We start from the raw sequence: 19,620 nt of genomic DNA on the forward strand, positions 1-19,620 counted from the left end.
GAAATCGCGAAAGGACAAGAAACCCGGCGAGACACTCGTGCTGCCGATGGTCAAGAGGGTGCCCAACTCCCTTCTGGACGCAAGTCGCCAGCAACCGCGGCACGAAGCTCAACCAACAACAACAACTGCTACTACAGTAGTACTTCTGACTACGACAACCCACGACTATAATAGATTCCTCATGGAACTCGGACGTAGTTATCTGTCGTAGTACCGTTGGCGATATTCATAAGTATTGCTCCTCGGTCAGCTGGTGTTGGTTTCGGCTCAGCAGTCAACCAGCTTCATTTTTAGGTTACGAGAGGTTACGAGCCTTAACCTAAAACTGGAAGACAACAGATAGACCACGAGGATGGACAGAGGCTCATTTCCAACATGAAAGAGCCACGTGCTGAGACCGTTGTTGCGGCAAACGGACCGGAACTGAGTCGTCTCAAGCGCTCAAAAGAACGGGATTATGACGATAGAGAAAAACCCCAAGGTTCGTGGCATGCTGAAGTGCTGTACTCACTTGTCAATAATACACTGACAACGTCACACATGCATGTCTTCTGTATCCAGCGTACCGGTGCAGATTACGTCGTCTTCAACTTGCTATCGAGAGAGAATTGGCTGCGTCGTCGCTGCATTCGTGTCGTATCTCACGCGCATTTCGATCGGTTCATCACCTTTTGCATTGTGCTCAACTCCACCGTGTTAGCGATTACCGATTTCTCGGTTGTAGACAGCAGACTGAAACCCGTCAGCTATGGCAAGAGGTTTGAGAACGACCAGCTCGTTGACGCGTATTCAGCAGCGAACCACGTGTCGGGGATATTCGAGTTTCTGCTCACGGGCATCTTTGCAGCCGAGTGCGTGCTGAAGATTATTGCGTTGGGAATAAAAGGCAGAAATTCATACTGGAGCGATCCTTGGAATTGTATCGACTTCCTTATGCTCTTCACTAGGTACACACATGGTATGTTTCAAATTTATTGCGTAATGGCGACTGACCTCAGGCGTAGCAGTTTTGTTGCTGAGATTCCAGGCATGCCCAACATCTCCGAGTTTCGGTCGATTCGAGTTCTGCGGCCTCTGAGGTCTCTGAAGATGTTCCCAGTCCGTGACAGGTCACTTTGGAGTGTCAACGGGAGGAAGTCGAACTGGAAACTCCGTCAGTCTGCACACTCGGCTCATCCGTCCACCGAACAGCTCAACGCCAAGGATCCCGAACATCAGAAAAGCGAACAATTGGAGCCCCACGACGCTGTGAAGAGCTGGGATCGCGTTCAACAGCGCGGAAATGAGTCTCCTCATCCCTTGAAAAAGCTAAGTAAAAGTGAGTGCATCAATGTAAGAGGGACTTTGTCCCCAAATAGATGCGAAAGGCATTTAGACAAACTGGTGTCATCTATCGAGTGCCAGTCTGGCACTGGCTTCATCGACCCCAGACTCAGAAGGATATGCTGCGGTTGCTGCACCCCAACCTTTAGCTTTCGAGTCAAATTTTGACACGACTTCTGACGCCACTCTTCGATTCTCCAACTCCCAGCAGCCGATGAATTTCACGCTGACGGCTGTGGAGCTGGTGTTGTTCGACCAGCGAGCGACCGGGGTGCTGCTGCACCTCGGGCCTCTCATCTCCACCTTCCTCGGGCCCTCGCGCTACCTATCGCTCAGCGAGGCCTGCAGGTTCGCCTCCATGCGGCTGGTCGAGTGGGCGTGGAGCCTCACGTGGGCGTCGGAGACTGAAGTCACGGGCTGGAGGCTCTCAAACTACCTCCGCTCAGAGCCACGCTACTACCACCGTCAATTCGAGGAGGCCATGATCTTAGCTGCCGAGCGCGGAGACTTGGTGCTTGTCAGGTGGCTTTTCGCCCACTTCTCCAGCAGCAAAGTGACTGTGCAGGTCGTGGAGGCGGCAGCCAAGAACGGGCGCCTGGCTGTCCTGCATTCCTGCTGGAGCACGACGCCAGTCGCGACAGGAGACACAGACACATTCCGAAGAAACCCGATGGAGAATTTCGCCCCGGAGAATGTTTTGTGCGTATTCCAGAACGGCTACCCGAGGGTGAGCACGTAGTCGTCTGGGGAGGAGCGAGCATCGTGAAAGCTGTTGAACACGGCCATCCAGAAGTCGCAAGATGGCTCTACATGAACGCACCACATGAGCTGAATGATCGAGAGCTTGCATGTGCGATCCAGGCTTCTCTGAACAAAGGCCACATCGGGTTCGCCAACTTCCTTCTACCACCGGGGCAACGCTTTGCGAACTATGTTGACTTCATGAGCTCGGCGGCGGACGCGGCTCACCGGCCGCAGATGATCGAGATGGCGCTGGATGCAGGACTCCTGCGCGAGGATGAGTGCAAGGCTGCAAAGGCTATTAGACGCCTGGGGGACACCGGGTGTCTGGATCTCATGCAGCGGATCATGCTGCTGCACTCCCCTCTTCGACCACCGAGATCACGCATTTGTAGCTGGGCAAGAACTTGGCGCACTACCACAATTGCTGCTTGTAAAGCTGGGAATATCGATGTAATCAAGTGGCTGGTGGGGCACCCCCTGGCCGCTGAGGGCGCTGTGCGCCAAGCGAAGAAGTACCCGCTATGGGCGGCATCTGAAGAGGGTCACTTAGCTGCTATGGGATTGGTGGCTGAAGAAGAGCCTTCTGTATTACTGGATTCGCTGCGCCGTGCAACGAGGTACGGTCACTTGGATGCAATGAAGTGGTTGATGGAGCGTTGCCCGTCCAGTTATCGAGAGCACGAAGAGTCTATTCTGATGGAACATGGACATTTGGCGGTTGTGGAGTATCTCACCAGTTTGAAAGCACCGCCAATGTCGACCCCCAAACTAATGGATCAAGCCGCTAGGTGCGGCCATTTGAGCACTGAAATGGCTGCACAGTCGTTGGGCGTGCTGTTGCTCGACCAAAGCCATGGATGACGTGGCAAAAAATGGGCATTTCGAGGTGGTGAAATGGTTGACGCACCAGCGAACCGAGGGTTGCACGACCAATGCGGTGGATGGTGCAGCAGGAAACGGGCATTTGGAGATCCTCAAGTGGCTCTATCGCTATCGATCGGAGGGCTGCTCAAGTAGAGCAATTATTCAAGCTGGGGGTCGCAATCATGTCCGCGTCGTCGGGTGGCTCCAAGATCACTACCCGGAATTTATTCTGCCTCGCGAGTTCGTTATCGCTCAATTCGAGATTCTGTGCGTGATTTCGCAACGCAAATGACACGGCGTAGCAAGAGGCGTCTATTTTTCTAGACAGCCAAAGGTCACTCTAGTTGACCCATAATTCTTGCATAAAGTCGTGCTGAGCACGAGAAAGCTCTGAAATTTCCAGTGCGACGTTGGCATGGCTAGAAAGCTACATCGTGAGAGGTAGCAACGATTGCAAGCAGAATAGTGTAGGAGGGCAACAGAACAGCAAAAACTAGTTATACTCACTACTGATTCGTGATACTGCACTAAGTCCTCGGGTTTGTCCGTCGTAGTCGCCTCTGCGGCAGTGGCGATAGTGTCATTCACTAGCGTGGTGCTGAGCATCGTGGCGCAATTGTTCTCCACGTAAGTGTTGATGGGGTTCTTGCACAGCGCCTCGAGGTCTTCTTGGGTGTGGATGTTGGCCGTCGCTGTGGGCCACGAGATGGATATTCTTGATGGACCCGTCCGCGTACTCCTCGCCCCTTTCCGGGTAAAGCCCGTAGCAGGAGTCGCAGTTGACCGAGTGGGCTGCGCTGTAGTGCGTGACCCCACCTTTGATCTGCGTGCGAGAGCCATGAGCATGAGCCTCGCAGCTGCTACGATGATATGCCCCAACACCCAGCTTTGGGTTACTCAGACCTTCGCAGAACGCGAGCATCTCCTCGACCACCATGTTCTCGCCAGGCCGACGCGCCCGATACGGCGCGTGGAGATGGCGCCATGGTGGACACGAAGGAGAAACGCTGCCCGGGCGCCTTGGCGCAGCCCACGGTATTGGGGTGCGCGGTTGACCTTGTTGACCTCGGCCTTGGATTGGGCTTGCGCCTGGAATTTTCAGGGGCTCGGACCCTACGGGATAAATAGGAAGTTGCATTTATCCCAAGAAAAACCCACGCCATAAATTACCGTATAAATTACTTACGGATGTGGGTTGCGCGAAGATGGACATTATTCACGTGGGTGATTCATAACGGCAAGAGGTATACGATATAACGGGTTTTACAAACTGCTCTGCATCGACTAGGGCTCCGCGAAGGCTGGGATAGGAGGATTTTGGTATAACCCCCTCTTTATTTTTTATTGACTATTTTTAATATTGGCTACGGTTATCTCCTGCGCCTGCTTCGCAGCCGCAGCATCTACCCGGAAATTGGCCTTAAAACTGTAGATGCCAGATATCAACCGGCAATGCTTTACAAAATTAAAAATGCGAACCTTGGCTGAGATCTGTGTGCAGCTTGTAGAAGTTTTATACTTTTTTAGTTTTGTGGTGAGGTACATTACAGTCGTTTAGTCTTGCTAACAACTCAGCCAATGTCCGTCCAGCAGAAGCCTACACATCTTCTGCCAGCTTGCTAACTACTTGTGGGTGCTAGCACATGCGCGCTTATCATGCACGCCTGCAAGTTTGACCGGCCCGTGGCATCTGCGTCGTCGCTTGGGGCCGGGTGTGTGGTTAACCATTGATCGATGTCCCCTGGAAGGAACTCCACAATGGGTAACCCGAGAGAAGGCAGTACCCCAAGGTCTGCCTCGAGAATCTGCGTACTGGTTCTGGTGTCCATGGCGATATTAGTCAGTGCATCAGCCATCTTATTGAACTGGCGCAGATGATGTGTCCATGAGGTGATCTGGAGTTGGCCAGCAAGAGCACGGCATTGCTCGTAGATGTCGCGGAAGTGCGGGGCCTTCGGCGGTCGTCTTCTGGAGAGGTGCGTGATGATCAGCTTGCTGTCGCCGACGACGTGCAGGCCACGGTGCCGGTAACGTGCAGCCTGGCGAAGCCCATTCAATAGCCCTCGGTATTCCGCAGCATTGTTCGTGGTGGATGCAGAAGCATACGATACGCTTGCCATCCACTCGATGACTGGAAACGCAGCGCCACCGCCGAGTCGTAGTATAATTGAGCCTGATCCCCCTGGCCCCGGATTACCCCGTGATCCGCCGTCGAAGAAGAGAACGTGCTGCGTAGTCGGACGTGTAGAGCTGATGGCGCACGGGGATTCAGTACCCGTCGCCGTAAGCGCGGCATATACCAGGTGCGCTGCTCGGTGAACATGAGGCGTTTGAGTTGCCTGTAGAAAACGGTCTCGTAGGGTGAGGTACCCACTGCGTAGGCGCCCTTGCAGTAGCAGCTCCGCTCGTCGTGCCGAATTGTCCAGTCTTGGGTCTTTACATCTGCAGCGCCTGCCCCAGATCGCCTGTAGAGTTAGTGTGATGCCGAGTGTCCAGCTCGCGTGTAACACGTCATGAACCTTCGACTTGACGCCGTCCAGCAAATTGCCCTCCAGCATTTCGTATACAAGACGGGTAGGTAGTCCCATACTCCCGACGGCACCACCGGAAGTGAGAGACCGAAAATCTGGGAAACGTAAGTCTTCACGTCAGTCAGCCCCAGGCGCTTCCACGGCCTGAAGAACGTCGTCCACAGTGCCCGAGCCGCCGGACACGTCTAGAAGTATTATACTTGAAAATGCAAACGCTTATTTCTAGTGCTATTACAGTCCGCCCCAATCGTTCTCTTTACGTCAATTCGTTCACTGCTCGAATTTACGTACTGAATCATACCAGTGTCGTCGGTTGCACACCGGTTGGACCTGCCCACGGCACCGGATTCATACCGGTGTGATAAGTATCCTACCGGCGCGATCTGCCCACGCCACTTTTGGAGGGCCAAGTACAGCACCGGAGTCGTACCGGTTTCAAGAAAATATACCAGTTAGATGTCAGGAGGGGGCATCGTTTGACTTGACGTACCACGGATATAATCCTATTTGGTCTGCGATAGCAGCACTAACGTTGCTTCCTATCCCAGTATAACTGCGTATTGTGTAGTCTTATCTATAAAATCTCCGGACAATCAGACCCTTTAAATTACGAAGCCTGTGTTTTTTTAACAAAAACATTATTTATGAAGTTTGAGAAATGGGTGACCCGTACAGCAGATGTAGCATTCAAGCAAAGAGCGTTTGCTATAGTCTAATATATTCAAACAGCGCGGAAAGTGGTATCACCGGTAGTGTAGTGGGCCTACTTTGGCTCACTACTTTAGCTTACACGTGTGCGCGTGTATGTGAGGAAGCGTAGCTTAGTTTAAATTAGAGTTAATTATACTCGGGCCTCCCAGTATAGATTAATCTAAATAAACGATCCAAATAATGTTTTTGGGTTAAAATGATAACTGCTATTTTTGTTTTATGTTTCTGACTTCCTCTAAATGTAATATTCTAAGATAGGAATCTGCCAACGGCTGGTTGGCAGAATTCCAATGCTATGCATGTCGCTCATTGGCTAAGAGATGCTGCTCTCAGCCAATAGGAATCCTAAGTCTCTATGGACCACCCGCCGTGGTGGTCGTAAATGTATGTAGCCTTTGGTGTGTCTACACCAAGGTCGAGAAAGTCTTTCGAACCTCTAACAGACGTCGTGTCTGTTAGAGTTACAAGTGACTGTAGCCACTTGTGCGTGTAACCCTGTTACACCATCCCCCCCTCAAGGTTAGACGCGCCGAGTCACGGCACGTCAATCAGGAAATTGACCATTCGTCAATTCTTCACGTTGGGAGAAAGAAAACTCGAGCTCATTCCGCAATGAGCTCGCCGCAGAAGAAGACCACCGCCGCAACAGAGGGTAACCTCTCTGTTGCTCAGTACCATGAGCGCCAGCAGGCAAAGCGCGATGCGCTCGCTGCAAAGGCTGCGGCGGGGACAACCCAGCCGGAGATTGTCCTCGAAGGTTCCTCAGTAGTCAACGACGCCGTTGACTACGAGGACGACGACGTGGAGATGGAAGAGGGCGAAGCCTCTTCTAGCAAGCGCAAGGAGTCTATCGACAGCGATAGTCTCGACCCGCATGCCGGGTCGAGACGCCCTCGTGAAGGAGACGACTCGGACGCTTCGAGCTCGAAGCGTTCGCGCGGCGAGAGCGACACTCCGCTCTCTGCTGCTGGGGCTTTAAGCTCCCCGCGTGAGGTGGCGCCTTCAAGCTCTCCGCGCGCTCTCTGAGCAGCGCGCGATCCGTGGATGCCGTCTGCGTCAGAGATCGCAGACCGTGTGGGCAACACCGTGCCTCCAAATGAAATTCTGCTGTACGTATGCAGCGGGATCCACGATGATGCTGTGGCGGAGGAGCAGCACTTTGATCCATCAACGAATCAAAGGCGCGATTACTATATCGGACTCTATCACGAGCTCCGATACTTCTCCAGCAAGAAGACCTCTTCTCGCAGCAAAATGCCTGAGTGGCAGGCACTTTGTCAAAGTTGGAATGCTTTTGTTGAGAACTTCAACAAGAAGCCGGCTGCTTATCGTGAGCGGGTTAAGCATGCCCGTGAGCGCTTCGAGACATTCTCGACGCGCGGGCGGCTGGAGCAGCCCCACAGATCCTCTGTGGACGCTGGAATTCCATGCGCTGTGCCCGAAGGCCAACAGTGCACGTTGTGTCTTTCGGGCGCGGCGCGCTTGAGCGACCGCGACCTAAACGGGTACACGACGATTCGTGTACCTGCAAGTCTCAAGGATCTCCGTGCCAAGTTCTTGGCACGTGAGGAACGCGACGATCGTGGGACCTCGGGCGCTGTAGGTGACCACAGCGCTCGCACTACCTTCACGTCGGCAGTGCGTGGTGAGCTGCGTACGCCCTCACCATTTCCGGAACGTCCTGCAGCAGGACGTCCCGTGGCTCCCATGTATCTTGGTGGGGCGAAAACCCTCTCCAACGAATACGATAACGAACCGGCTGCCGGTTCGTTTTCGGGATACTATGGTTCACAATACGCTCAACAATCCAGCGTGTTGAGCCGCGGGCGTCGCAGATCGGAGGCGGCGGTGGTGGGAACACGCCCCGGGTATGGTCAACCTGGGGTTGACCTTGGCCCGACGCTCGAGGAGCGGGTCGCTGCTGTGGAACAGCATCAGAGCCGGGAGTTCGCCGCTCTGAAGCAGGAGGTGGCGACCCTGAGGGCTCAAGTCGCTCAGGCTTCGCAGACCGCGTCGGACATCTCTGTCGACGTGGGAGGTCGCGTCGCACGCTTGGCCCAGCGCGTGAACGCGCTGGAGCAGAGGTTCGCTCCCGCTGGGGCTTCCGCTTCGGGCCAGCCGAGCTAGGTGGCTCGTGCTGCCGGTATGGCTTCAGCCGCCCGACGTAAAAGGTCGGATGGAGGCGCATGCTAGATGGAATATCTAGCGTGTAGGCGTTGCCATGCCGTGCCAACACCGTGAACGGCCCGATGAAGCGTGGAGCGAGCTTGCTCGCCCCGAAGTCGGAAACTGCATGTTTAGGCAGGTTTTGAGTTGCTAACAAAACCAATGAACCCTTCTTGAATTCCTTAGTGTTGCCCCTAGCAACATTGTCTGCGTTCAGCTTCTGTTGGTCGACAGAAGCTGCAATAGCGCATTGGACAAACCGAATGACGGCTTGTCTGCACGAAGTTGATTGCGACCGAGCTGAACTCGTTCAGCTCGTTTTTAGCAGTAGGCCCGGCCTCTGCGTTCGTCTTCGCGGTGTCTGTGCCCTGCACAGACCCGTTCTTCTTCTTCTTCTTACTCTTGTTGGCGTCTGTGCCCTGCACAGACGCGTGTTGCTTGTTCTTCTTGCGCGTAGTCGCGGCTGACACTGTGCAAGTGTCAGCGGCATTCTGCGGCTGCTGCGTTGCAGTCGTAGATCCTCCCCCACTTAACCCTTCTAGCCCCAGACCTTATTCTGTATCCTACAGAATAAGCATTAGACTTGATTAAAGTATACTTCAAAACCTGTCAAAGATTTGCTGTTGGAAGCCCTTTCGCATCTTGCGGTCAAGCGCTGGGTACATTGTGCACAGAACATCTACGAAAGTGAAGAAAACATGCTCAATGTATCCACCATATGCCGAAATGGCAAACTTCTATTGGTCGTGGCGAGCGTAGAGCACGCTCAAAACCTGCTACATGGTAATACCTTGCAAGGCTGCTAAGGCAGCATACTTCGGCTCCAGCCACCCATCTTCGGCACGTCGCGATAAACGCGGTGGAAGAAATCGCCCTGTTCCTAACTGACGTAGTGAGGAGGAACTGGGCGAATTCTTCCTTGTGCTTGACATTAGCGCATCATTAGATTTCTTTAGCCCACCTAACAAGCTTGTTACTATTGTCTCTCTAACAACACCAGGGAGCTTGCATGCTCAATAGCCCGTAATGACACGTACTACACACGGTTCCTCTTGTACGAAACAGGACAATATATGATATTCATGCCAACGTCTACTTCTTCCTTTACATGCGCACGCTCTTCAATGTTCGCGCCAGCCGTGGGTCATCTTCGCCATTTTGGCAGCCTCCGCTTTGCTCTGTAGCCTCCGGCACTGCCGCTCCATTCCTGCCGCTTTCATCGGTAGCCTCCGTCGTAGCCTCTGTCCCTTCTTCTGTAATCTCCGGTGTAACCTCATCATGCGGAGAGCTTCTTCTTCTGTAGCATCCGTCGTAGCATCTACCGCTTCTTCTGTAGTCTCCGGTGTAGCCACACCATGAGGAGCGCTTCTTCTGTAGCCTCTTGAGTAGCCACTGCATCAGCTACATATAGCGGTAGACCCGGCTGTAGCCGGCTTCGTAGGAACCGATGAGGTTGTGCGCTGACTCCGCAATCGATCTGACAATCGGGCCACACGCGAGAGCATAGCGTCGTCTGGGTCGGATCACCAGGTCTGGTAATCAACATCGCAACGTAGAATCAATATACCACTAGTACAATGTTACAGAGCAAAGTACACACTCTCGCTTACCTGTAGATCACAATGGCGCTCATCATGATCGTCTTCGGCCATGGTCCTGGGCCACTTGGGCGCGCTCGACGGGCCCCAACAAAGCTTGCAGTACGACGTCTTGAACAGCGCAGTTTCGGAATGAAGGAAAGTACGAGTGGCTGACACGCGGCGGTTTTAGGCTTCCACCCGAATTTTCAAACCTGTTGGTGGTTTATACTCATCCGTCTATTACCGCGGAATAAACCCTGTTTATCTTCCCATCGCTAATCTAACAGGAGGATGTGCACAATACTGGCTATACAAACATCCATATGCGAAGTTCGAAAGAGAGGACAAGTTTGCTGGATATTATGTCCTGTGACAATGCTTATTCTGTAGGATACAGAATACGGGGTTAGAGGGGTTAAGGAAGGAGTCACCATCCCGAGTAGGCCCGGGAGTCGTGGATGACTGATGGCATTCACGTAGAACGGTGTATGCCCGGTCGAGGCATGCACCGAGTTGTTGATGGCGAACTCCGCCATTGGCAGGCACTCGCTCCAGTGTTGGAACGAGTGAGCGTAGCTCTTAAGCACGTCTACGAGCACGCGGTCCACACGCTCGGTCTGCCCGTCCGTCTGCGGATGGTCCGCAGCCGACATCGAAAGTTGACTCCCAAGATGTGTAAACACTTCCTGCCAAAGGTGTGCAGTGAAGCGCGGGCCCCGATCCGACACAATGTCGATCGGCATGCCATGGTGTTTGAACACCATGTCAACGAACAGACGCGCCGTCTGCTTCGCAGTCACTTCAGCGGGTACCGCAGCAAGATGTACTATCTTGCTGAAGCGGTCAACAAAGACCACAACGCCCGTGTTCCCCTGGCTGTCCGGGGGAAGGCCGAACATGAATTCCAAAGACATGGACTGCCAACACTCCGACGGAGTCGGCAGTGACTGCAAGGGGGCGCGAAGGGCGCAGGCTTTACACGTTGATAAACCTCGCAAGCACGGACGTACTTGCGCACCCATTTGTACTGGTGGGCCCAGTAGAAGTCTCGCGTGAGAAGCAGGTATGTCTTCTCACGGCACGGATGCCCCGCAGTCGGTGCATCGTGATACTCGTACATGATCCTGAGTCGCAGGTCATGGTCGTTGGGCACAACAACGCGGTCCGCGTTGTCGTCGACTGCACTGTAGAGTAATAACCCGTCGTGCACCCGGTAACGGTGTGCACGAGCACGAAGATCCTTCGGCAGCTTCTGACGAGCTTGGTCAGAGGCGCTGAGCCGTAGGCCAGCAAGCGCTTCGCGTCCGCGTCGTGCGCGTACGCGACCTTCACGTCGTCCAACAGTGGCGACGTTGGGGTGCTCGATCGCATGGCGTCAATGGCATTGATGTCGGCATCAGTCGTGGCGTAGTCAGGTCGACGCGAGAGCGCGTCGGCCACCACATTGAGTCTTCCGGGTTTGTACTCAACCCGGAAGTTATACTCTGCGAAGAATGAGAGCCATCTCGCCATCCGTTGCGAGATGTGCGGCGACTTCACAGCCGTCCGCAGTGACGCGTGGTCCGTATAGACCACGAACGGTTTGCTTCCGAGTAGATACACTCGGAACTTCGCGAGTGCGTACTTCATGGCAAGGAGTTCCTTGTCATGTACCGGGTAGTTGCGCTCAGCTGGCTTCAGCTGACGCGATTGGTAGTAGACGACACGATCACGGTCCTCGTGATCGTGCTGCATCAACGCACATCCGATTGCGAAGTCGGATGCGTCACACACAACGTGGAATGGGCGATCTTGGTCGGCCACCGCCAAGATCGGCGCCTCAGTCAAGCCCCGCTTGACTGCATCGAAGGCCTGCTGACACTCAGCAGCCCAAACGCACTCGGCGTCCTTCTTCAGGAGCTGTGACAGCGGGCGTATCATACCCGCGTAGTCCTTCACGTACTTGCACAAGTACGTGGCCAAGCCAAGGAACTGCCGCAGTTCCTTGACGTTCGGCGGCGTCGGCCACTCATTGATCACTCTGACCTTCTCAGGGTCAGGGCGGACACCGTTCTTCCCGACGAGACACCCGAGCACGGGTATCTCGCTCGCCCCGAAGATGCACTTCTTCAGGTTCGCATAGAGCTTGTGCTTGCGCATGAGTGCAAGCAGCTTCCGGAGATGCACCTTGTGCATCTCAACATCGCTCATCCCGTCCGCAGCCCGGTTGTGGATGAACACATCGTCGAAGTAGCTCGGTGCGAAGTCGCGCACCGAGCGCAACAAGTGCGTCACGCACCTGTTGAAGGTCGCAGGGACGTTCTTCAGACCCTGCGGCATCACTAGCCACTCCCAGAGCATGCCGCTCGGTGTGCTCACAGCCGTGAGAGGGATATCGCTCTCGCGCATGGGGATCTGATAGAATCCATCGCGCAGATCAAGAGCACTGTAGATAGTGCTCCTGGCCATCGAATCGATGATGACATCTTTTCGCGGTATCGGTCTCTGCGCCGGTATCGTCCCATCGTTCAGCTTGTTGTATGCATGAACGATGCGCCAACCGCCCTGTGGCTTCTTGACACAGAACGCCGGAGCACTGTGCGGGGATTTCGATTCCCGCACTTGTCCAGCTTTGCGACAACTCTCAAAGAAGTCGTCGATCGCCTTGACCTGCTCTCGCGGCAGTGGCCACTCCCGCGTGACACAATACTTCGTCCCCGGCACGAGATCAATCTCGAGCTGGATTCCCTTGTCCTGCGGAAGCTCCGCAGGAATCTCTTCCGGAAGTACGTCCGCGTACTCCCGTAAGATCTCGTAGTAGGGACTCGTTTTCAACGAGTCCCAGCTCTGCTTCAGAGCGCTCCTTCTTCGTCTTCGCACTGAGAGTGTCCTCGCTCTCAGTGGTGGTCTCCATGAAGAACTGCCTCAGTTCTTCATTCTCGCTCTTCGTTCACTCGGCGTCCGAGAGAATGCATATTTGCTCGATGCGTCCATCGTGCAAGTCACGCGCGAAGCGCTTCCAGCTCATGGCTGGAAGCGGAGTCAACTCCGACGCTTGCGTCGGAGGGTTAGCGAGAGTCATCTCCCTGTACCGGAACCCGGCACAGGTACGCGTCAAGACGTTCAACGTCTCGACGTCCGGCTTCTCAGCCTCCGTCTGCCCGGCAGACATTCCTTGTAGCGTCTCGGCCCGAGGCCGAGACTTGCGCAGCGATCTTCGCATGCGCCGTCTTCTTTTTTTGCGGAGCCCGGCTCCGCTTGGTTTTTGACCTCGTCCAGGCCCAGCCGTGGACGGGTGTTCTTCTTTAGTACCGCCGGCGGGTTCATCCCGCGGGCGAGCGACTTCAAGCCCGGCTTGGTCGCCCGGCGCTTCGTCGTGCAACCCGGCTGCACGACAGCATGCAAGTTTTTCCGGTGCGGGACGATTGCAACCGTCCGCACCGCCTGCAGCGTCGGCTCCCGGAGCCGACACGCCATCTTCACCTCGACGCCTGTTATTGGCGGAGCCCTCCATTACGGAGGGTGCGTTGGCTCCCCGGGCCGACGAATCAAATTCGTCCTAGCTATCGACTCCCGGAGTCGACACGCCATCCTTACCTCGACGCCTGTTATTGGCGGAGCCCTCCATTACGGAGGGTGCGTCGGCTCCCCGAGCCGACGAATCAAATCCACCCAAGCCATCGACTCCCGGAGTCGACGGCGTCTCGTCACCTTGGCTCTTATTATTGGCCAAAACTGATCCAATCAGATTCGCGTCAGCCTCCACGGCTGAGGCGTGTGACTCGCCTGCGTCATCCGTGCCCCTTGAGGCCGGAGACTCTTCTTGATTCGCTGAAAAGCAGGTGTCAGCCTCCGAGGCCAACACATTTCCTTCATTAGCTGTCAGCGGCAACGCCGACGCTAGTTGCTCTTGCGCGCGTGTTCGCGAGCGCCCAGGGCGCTTCGGGACAGCGGCATATCTCGAGTGGGGAGTCGCGCGCACCTGTCGGTGCATGCGTAGCGGCAACAGGGCCATCGCTCACTGTTCCGCTGTCGCGACCGAAGCGCACGAGAGTGCGCATCTCCCAGTCGATGACCGGATCATGCCGTGCAAGCCACGGCATGTCCAATATAATGTCAAACTTATCGTCCAGATCCAGGACGATAAAGGTCTCGACAAACTCTTGATCTTCATACGTGAAGCGCACGCGTACCATGCACTTCTCGGTCTTCACGACGACACCCGTTGCCAGTCGTACTTCCAACGTACTTCGAGGTATCTTTAAATCCTCGAAGTCATGCCTAGATAGACTTCGCAGTCGAACCAAGTTTTTCGACGCGCCAGAATCTACCAAAACACGGAGACAGCCGCTTGCTCTCAATGAGTTCACGTTCAGGATGATAAGGTCAGGCTTGTCATCTTGGTTCTTGCAGTGAGAATGAACCTCACTGGGCGCTGCAGTCCTCAGTGTCGCGTGTCCAAGGTCGACACACGGAACTGCATTACCAGTAGGGCGCCCCGCGCCTACTGGCGTCCCGCGTTTTTTGTTTGGTTGCGACGGTGCCCGGCACCGCCGCGATAGCCACCATGCTGGTGCACTCCCGAGCAAAGTGACCGACTCTACCGCAACGGCAGCATCGCACATTGGTTCCCTGCGACTGCTGGGGTCAAGCAGTTGCAGCACTCGAGAGGTCCATGGGTTCTGGGCCTCCCGTCCTCACTACCGGGCGTGGCTGTTGCCTCGGCGCATTCGCATGCAGCTTAGCCTGTCGCAGGCTAAACTCCTCCTGCATTGCAAGAGTATTTGCAGCTTCGAGAGTACTCGGATACTCACGGAAGAGATAGGTCTTCACAGGCCCATCTCTAAGTCCTTTCATGAACGTGACGACCTTGTTCGCCTCGTCTATCGGGTTGGTCACAATGTTCGAGACCAAGTACCGTGCTCTCTGAGCGTAAGCATGGACATCATGCTTGCCCTGCTGCAGGTCGAGGAACTCCGCCATCGACCGGAACTCGTTTTGCGGGGGCTCAAACGCTTGTCTAAGCTCTTCCTTGAAACCGTCGTACGTGCTAAAGTACGTAGGATCCGAGAGTCGGCGTCCATACGCCCAACGTCTTGCACGTCCGCCAAGACATGACATGGCGAACGCGACCTTCGACAACGGGTCGACGATGCGTCGAGCCGCAATGGCAGTGTCGAGTTCGACAAGCCAACGGAGGAGAGGCTCGCCCTCTCTTCCAACGTAATTGCTCACGCTGAGCTTCAGCGATTGTGCGCGCGGTGTCGTCCCCGACGACACCGTGGTAGACGAAGCAGCATCTCGCTGCTCCCTCATGATGAATCCCAGAGCAACACCATGTTGCTCTGTCGGCGTTAGCGTACGCAGCATCGTAGCTACAGCCGCCTCACGAATGACTGTTGACAGTCGTTGGAGAGCTTCCCACTCTGGGTCCGACAGGTGGGGACAGTCAGCGCATGCAACGTGAGTTGCAGGCGTAATGGAGCTTTCCATGGACACCTCCGTATCCATGGGAAGGTTCTCAGCTCCGCGTTCGTACGGTGACGTACGAACTCAGGTAGTCGGTCGTTGGACGGACTACAAAGTGCTACCAGGTGTAATGGGCCTGTTTTGGCCCACTACTTTAGCTTACACGTGTGCGCGTGTATGTGAGGAAGCGTAGCTTAGTTTAAATTAGAGTTAATTATACTCGGGCCTCCCAGTATAGATTAATCTAAATAAACGATCCAAATAATGTTTTTGGGTTAAAATGATAACTGCTATTTTTGTTTTATGTTTCTGACTTCCTCTAAATGTAATATTCTAAACTGGGAATCTGCCAACGGCTGGTTGGCAGAATTCCAACGCTATGCATGTCGCTCATTGGCTAAGAGATGCTGCTCTCAGCCAATAGGAATCCTAAGTCTCTGTGGACCACCCGCCGTGGTGGTCGTAAATGTATGTAGCCTTTGGTGTTTACACCAAGGTCGAGAAAGTCTTTCGAATCTCTAACAGACGTCGTGTCTGTTAGAGTTACAAGTGACTGTAGCCACTTGTGCGTGTAACCCTGTCACAGGTAGACTCTGAAATAAATTTCAGAGAACTCAATACTACTCTACCCTCCACGCGAAGTATGCGGTAATTGAATGTACATGTATTTTAATACACTATTAAAATAGTATGCTGCTCAACTTGCGCGGTAGAAACAGGTGGCAATAAAAGTGTTTGTTCACTGGTACACTTTGCTATCAATAAGTTGGATGGGTCAGTTTGTTATTTGAATCGAATCAAACTGATTAATGACCGTTTTTATCAGTTTGAATTGGCCTAAAGAGTTTTCTAACCATTAGAAATTGGCGTAAGTTGAAGTTGATGAGACCCCGAAAAGGGCATGGGCACACTTAGGATGCAGACCGCCGGCTTGCTCATTGCTATCATGCTGAAGGGTGTTCGCCCAAAAGACGCGGCGCTGTTAGCTGCGGCATGGATGCTGCTAAATCTCTTGTTCATCAAGTTCTAGCCCTTTCAAGGCAGTCTTTATGTGTCTTGTTCAACAAAAGGATGTCGTCGGGTTGCTCAGTAGGTACGAGAAATGGTGTGCGGTTGTCCGAGCATGTATAATAGGTGTCAAGTAAAAGCATGTGTGCTCTCTGGAGTAAGTCCCCGCCATGAAGAACTTCAACAGGAATGTCACCGCAATGAAATCGAATCTTATTATAGAAAAGCGTATCTAACGGTAGAAAAGCGTATCTGACGTTTTATCAGTTTGAAACGAAATTTTCTGAAAATGACCATTCCATTTCAATAAGTACCCTGCTACCCGCCTTCCAGTTACAACACACGTTCAGTTGGGGGCGTCAACGCCAGCTTGAATACCGTCTTGAGCGATAAACGAACGATTACGGCAGCTGCAAAAACAAACACACTTTCTGCGAGGCTGTGCACCACTTTCGACTGAAGGTGTGGCAGGGCTTTTTCGCCCAGGTTGCCTTCCCGCAAGGCATTCGGGACTCTATCACGGGGAGAACCAGCATGTTTCGGGGCTTTTTCGCTCTGTTTCTTCATCTTGCGAATGAAGTCCCTGGTACACTTGGATGACCATTTTAAAACGACTCAGTACATATTAATATATATGGGCTCTGTAAAAATTACAAACCGACGTTTACAGGAAATAAGATTTTCCTATTAATTGGGCGAAGCCCGCGCTTGATTGCAGCGTTTTCGGCGTCCCTGGCGGTACTTGTCTTTGCCTTGAAAGACTTCGGAGTTTTCGGGTCTCTTTCTTTCTGAGATAGTGACATGGGCTAGGGTCGGTCGCTAAACAGAGGATATGGGACCTGCGATCGGCCGTGGTGTCCCTCTTGGGTATGACTTTAAGAACATTTGCGAATATGGGTGTAGCCTTTCTAAACTCTTTCACTGTGGGTGTTCTTATTTTAATATGTCCTTAAACACCTCTCAATCTGGGATGGGAAGCATATATAGGTCTAGCTAGGATTGACGAGGCCGAATTGGAAATTAACTACCAACAGTGTTGCTAAACCCTATATTTCGTTTTCGCTTCACAACATCTCCCTGCTGCCGCCACCAACTTTCACATGAGCGGAGCATGGGGGCGAGTCCGATAGTGCACCGTACTAAGTACACTTCTCTCCAACAATATTTTGGTGGACGTCTAGTACCTTCCGCAAAACCTTCCGCGATACGGTACATTCCTCCTGGATCTCCACTAAGTACGATTTCAGAGGCACGATCAGTTTTCGCATGACACCTCAGTTTGACAACCCGTCTGTTGTCGCTCAAGTTCCGCGTTGCTCAACTCACACGTGTGAGTCACACGGGAACATGCCGCTATCGCACCGTTGCTGTACTGTAGCCCGCTCAGCGAGGTGACGAAACATCAGGGCCTAAATTTCGTGGACGTTCTGCCGGAAGAGGCCCGTCGCCAGAACTTCTAACAGGACAATTACCCAACAAATCTACTTGATTAAAATGAAATTTACGTATAGATTTCAGTCTGCTAATACTTAATTGGCCAACCTCCTGCTAACTGTTGCCGCTGTCCGTGCCACTTCCAGGACTGGGGTCCTGAATATCCATAACCAAAGCACCATTAGCACGTCTGGATACAGCACCGCGATCACTTGAGGTTCCTCTGCTACTTTGCGGCGGATAGAGACGAGCGAGCACTTTGTCCTGGTTCTCCGGCGCACGAGCCACTCGGAATATACAGAAGCACAATGCGATGACCAGCAGCACCACAGCGAAGGAGAAGACGGCAATCCCCGCGGAGCTCGCGAAGACCCACTTGAAAACGGCGTGGGCGAAGGTCTGATCTGTAAGTAGACTGCTGTCTGAGTCTGGATCAGACACCTCGAACTGCTCAGCAACAAGTTGGAACGAGGCTGTACTACTTGAGGTGTCAGCGAGCCGTCGGCGTACAGAGGTAGAAGCTCCCACGGTAAGTTGGGACGAAGTGCCAGTCGACGGGTAGTCTGTGTGAACAACCACCCAGAAATCCCCTGAGAACGAAGTCTTGGACACTTCCACGACTTGCGTTACCGACTCGGTCGCCATTGAGATGTACGTGAAGTCGTAGAGTGATCGTGGCAGCATTTCACTCACATACACATTAGGTGCAACGCCACCACTGGCTTGATCTGTCGACTGGAGTGTAAGTCGCAGGCCGATTCCCGCTCGAAGAGGCTCAGGGACCCGAAACATCAGCACCTGACCGCGTGTTAGTGTGACGTTTGCCATGCAACTGGAGCAGAGCAAGGAAACGTTTTCCATCGCGCTCCAAAGTTGCACCAACTCGAACCCAGTCGGAGAGTTGCACGAAAGTCCCGTCCAGCCGGTTGAACACTGACAAACAGGGGCTGAATCCTGCATAACACACTGTCCATGCCCGTGGCAATTGATTGAATCCCCGTCACTCCCGCATGCTCCGGCCACAGTAAGCGTACTAGATGTACTGGTGTGAACGACAGCTTTCAGCTGGAAACGAAGCGTGGCTCCAGAAGCAACTCGATTGTGCACAGCCACTTTATAGCACTCGCTTCCGGTTAATGCGAAGGAGCAGGCAGAGCCGACAGCAACAGCAACACGCTGAACCCCAGACCGTGACGCTACAGCTTCAAAATCTTGCTCCGAGCCCACAGCTAACGAAGGAAATCCGGCGTCACTTGGACCTCGTACAAGAAGCACGGGTCTCACGGGCGTATCTGCTTCAGTGATGTCGTTCTGGATTTCTAAGCTGAACTCGACCGCTTTTGCTGCAGTATCATTGATATCGAACGAATAATAAACCCACTCACCAACCGCTAGGGTCAAGTTGTTTGGAGACTCGTATGCTTGATACAAAGAGGGGCTGCTACCATTGATGGAAGTCTGCGATAGCACTACTCGGGTGGGCTGCAGAGAGCAAAACTGGCCGGCGTAGTTCGTTGTACACGTACACATCTGACTTGACAGTGCACTGCAGACGCCTCCATTTAAGCACACTCCCAAGCTGTCGCTGTCGTCTCCGACCGAGGCGCTAGCACTTGCGCTATCCGATTCCGACACATTAGTTGCCTTTAGGACGGCATTGAACGTAGACACTAGTGTCGAGGTTTTGCAGTCGCTTGCTGCATTCACCGTAAGGCGGTAACCCAGCGACCCACGAGCGTATTCACTGTTGTAAACACCAATGTAATACATCCCCGAGCTGAGTGTCGATGTTGAGTGAGATAGGACGATCT

At 53.6% G+C, this 19,620-nt stretch overlaps 6 protein-coding genes across 6 annotated transcripts; 3 read left to right on the forward strand and 3 right to left on the reverse strand.

Annotated features, from left to right (window-relative positions):
• Positions 1–837: 837 nt before the first annotated feature.
• On the forward strand, positions 838–1,098 carry PHYSODRAFT_393145 (hypothetical protein; the record flags this gene model as incomplete). The annotated part of the gene is made up of 2 exons (XM_009535337.1): positions 838–947; positions 1,008–1,098. Coding segments are annotated over 2 exons (201 nt in total), but the record flags the coding sequence as incomplete, so codon positions are not given.
• Positions 1,099–1,537: 439 nt separating this feature from the next.
• PHYSODRAFT_519325 (hypothetical protein) lies at positions 1,538–2,928 on the forward strand (the record flags this gene model as incomplete). The annotated part of the gene is made up of 2 exons (XM_009535338.1): positions 1,538–1,954; positions 2,050–2,928. 2 exons carry the CDS (start codon positions 1,538–1,540, stop codon positions 2,926–2,928), a joined length of 1,296 nt encoding a protein of 431 aa, XP_009533633.1.
• A 343-nt stretch (positions 2,929–3,271) lies between these two features.
• PHYSODRAFT_337662 (hypothetical protein) lies at positions 3,272–3,868 on the reverse strand (the record flags this gene model as incomplete). Its single annotated transcript, XM_009535339.1, has 3 exons — positions 3,272–3,358; positions 3,442–3,576; positions 3,635–3,868. The coding sequence occupies 3 exons, from the start codon at positions 3,866–3,868 to the stop codon at positions 3,272–3,274; spliced, it is 456 nt and encodes a 151-aa protein (XP_009533634.1).
• An 868-nt stretch (positions 3,869–4,736) lies between these two features.
• Positions 4,737–5,042, reverse strand: PHYSODRAFT_402723 (hypothetical protein; the record flags this gene model as incomplete). The annotated part of the gene is made up of 1 exon (XM_009535340.1): positions 4,737–5,042. A coding segment is annotated over one exon (306 nt), but the record flags the coding sequence as incomplete, so codon positions are not given.
• Positions 5,043–6,785: 1,743 nt separating this feature from the next.
• Positions 6,786–8,300, forward strand: PHYSODRAFT_337664 (hypothetical protein; the record flags this gene model as incomplete). Its single annotated transcript, XM_009535341.1, has 2 exons — positions 6,786–7,161; positions 7,234–8,300. The coding sequence occupies 2 exons, from the start codon at positions 6,786–6,788 to the stop codon at positions 8,298–8,300; spliced, it is 1,443 nt and encodes a 480-aa protein (XP_009533636.1).
• Positions 8,301–17,923: 9,623 nt separating this feature from the next.
• On the reverse strand, positions 17,924–19,579 carry PHYSODRAFT_519269 (hypothetical protein; the record flags this gene model as incomplete). Its single annotated transcript, XM_009535342.1, has 2 exons — positions 17,924–18,756; positions 19,345–19,579. 2 exons carry the CDS (start codon positions 19,577–19,579, stop codon positions 17,924–17,926), a joined length of 1,068 nt encoding a protein of 355 aa, XP_009533637.1.
• Between the last annotated feature and the right edge of the window lie 41 nt (positions 19,580–19,620).

Source organism: Phytophthora sojae (genome assembly GCF_000149755.1).
Source record: "Phytophthora sojae unplaced genomic scaffold PHYSOscaffold_8, whole genome shotgun sequence".
Taxonomy (NCBI): domain Eukaryota; phylum Oomycota; class Peronosporomycetes; order Peronosporales; family Peronosporaceae; genus Phytophthora; species Phytophthora sojae.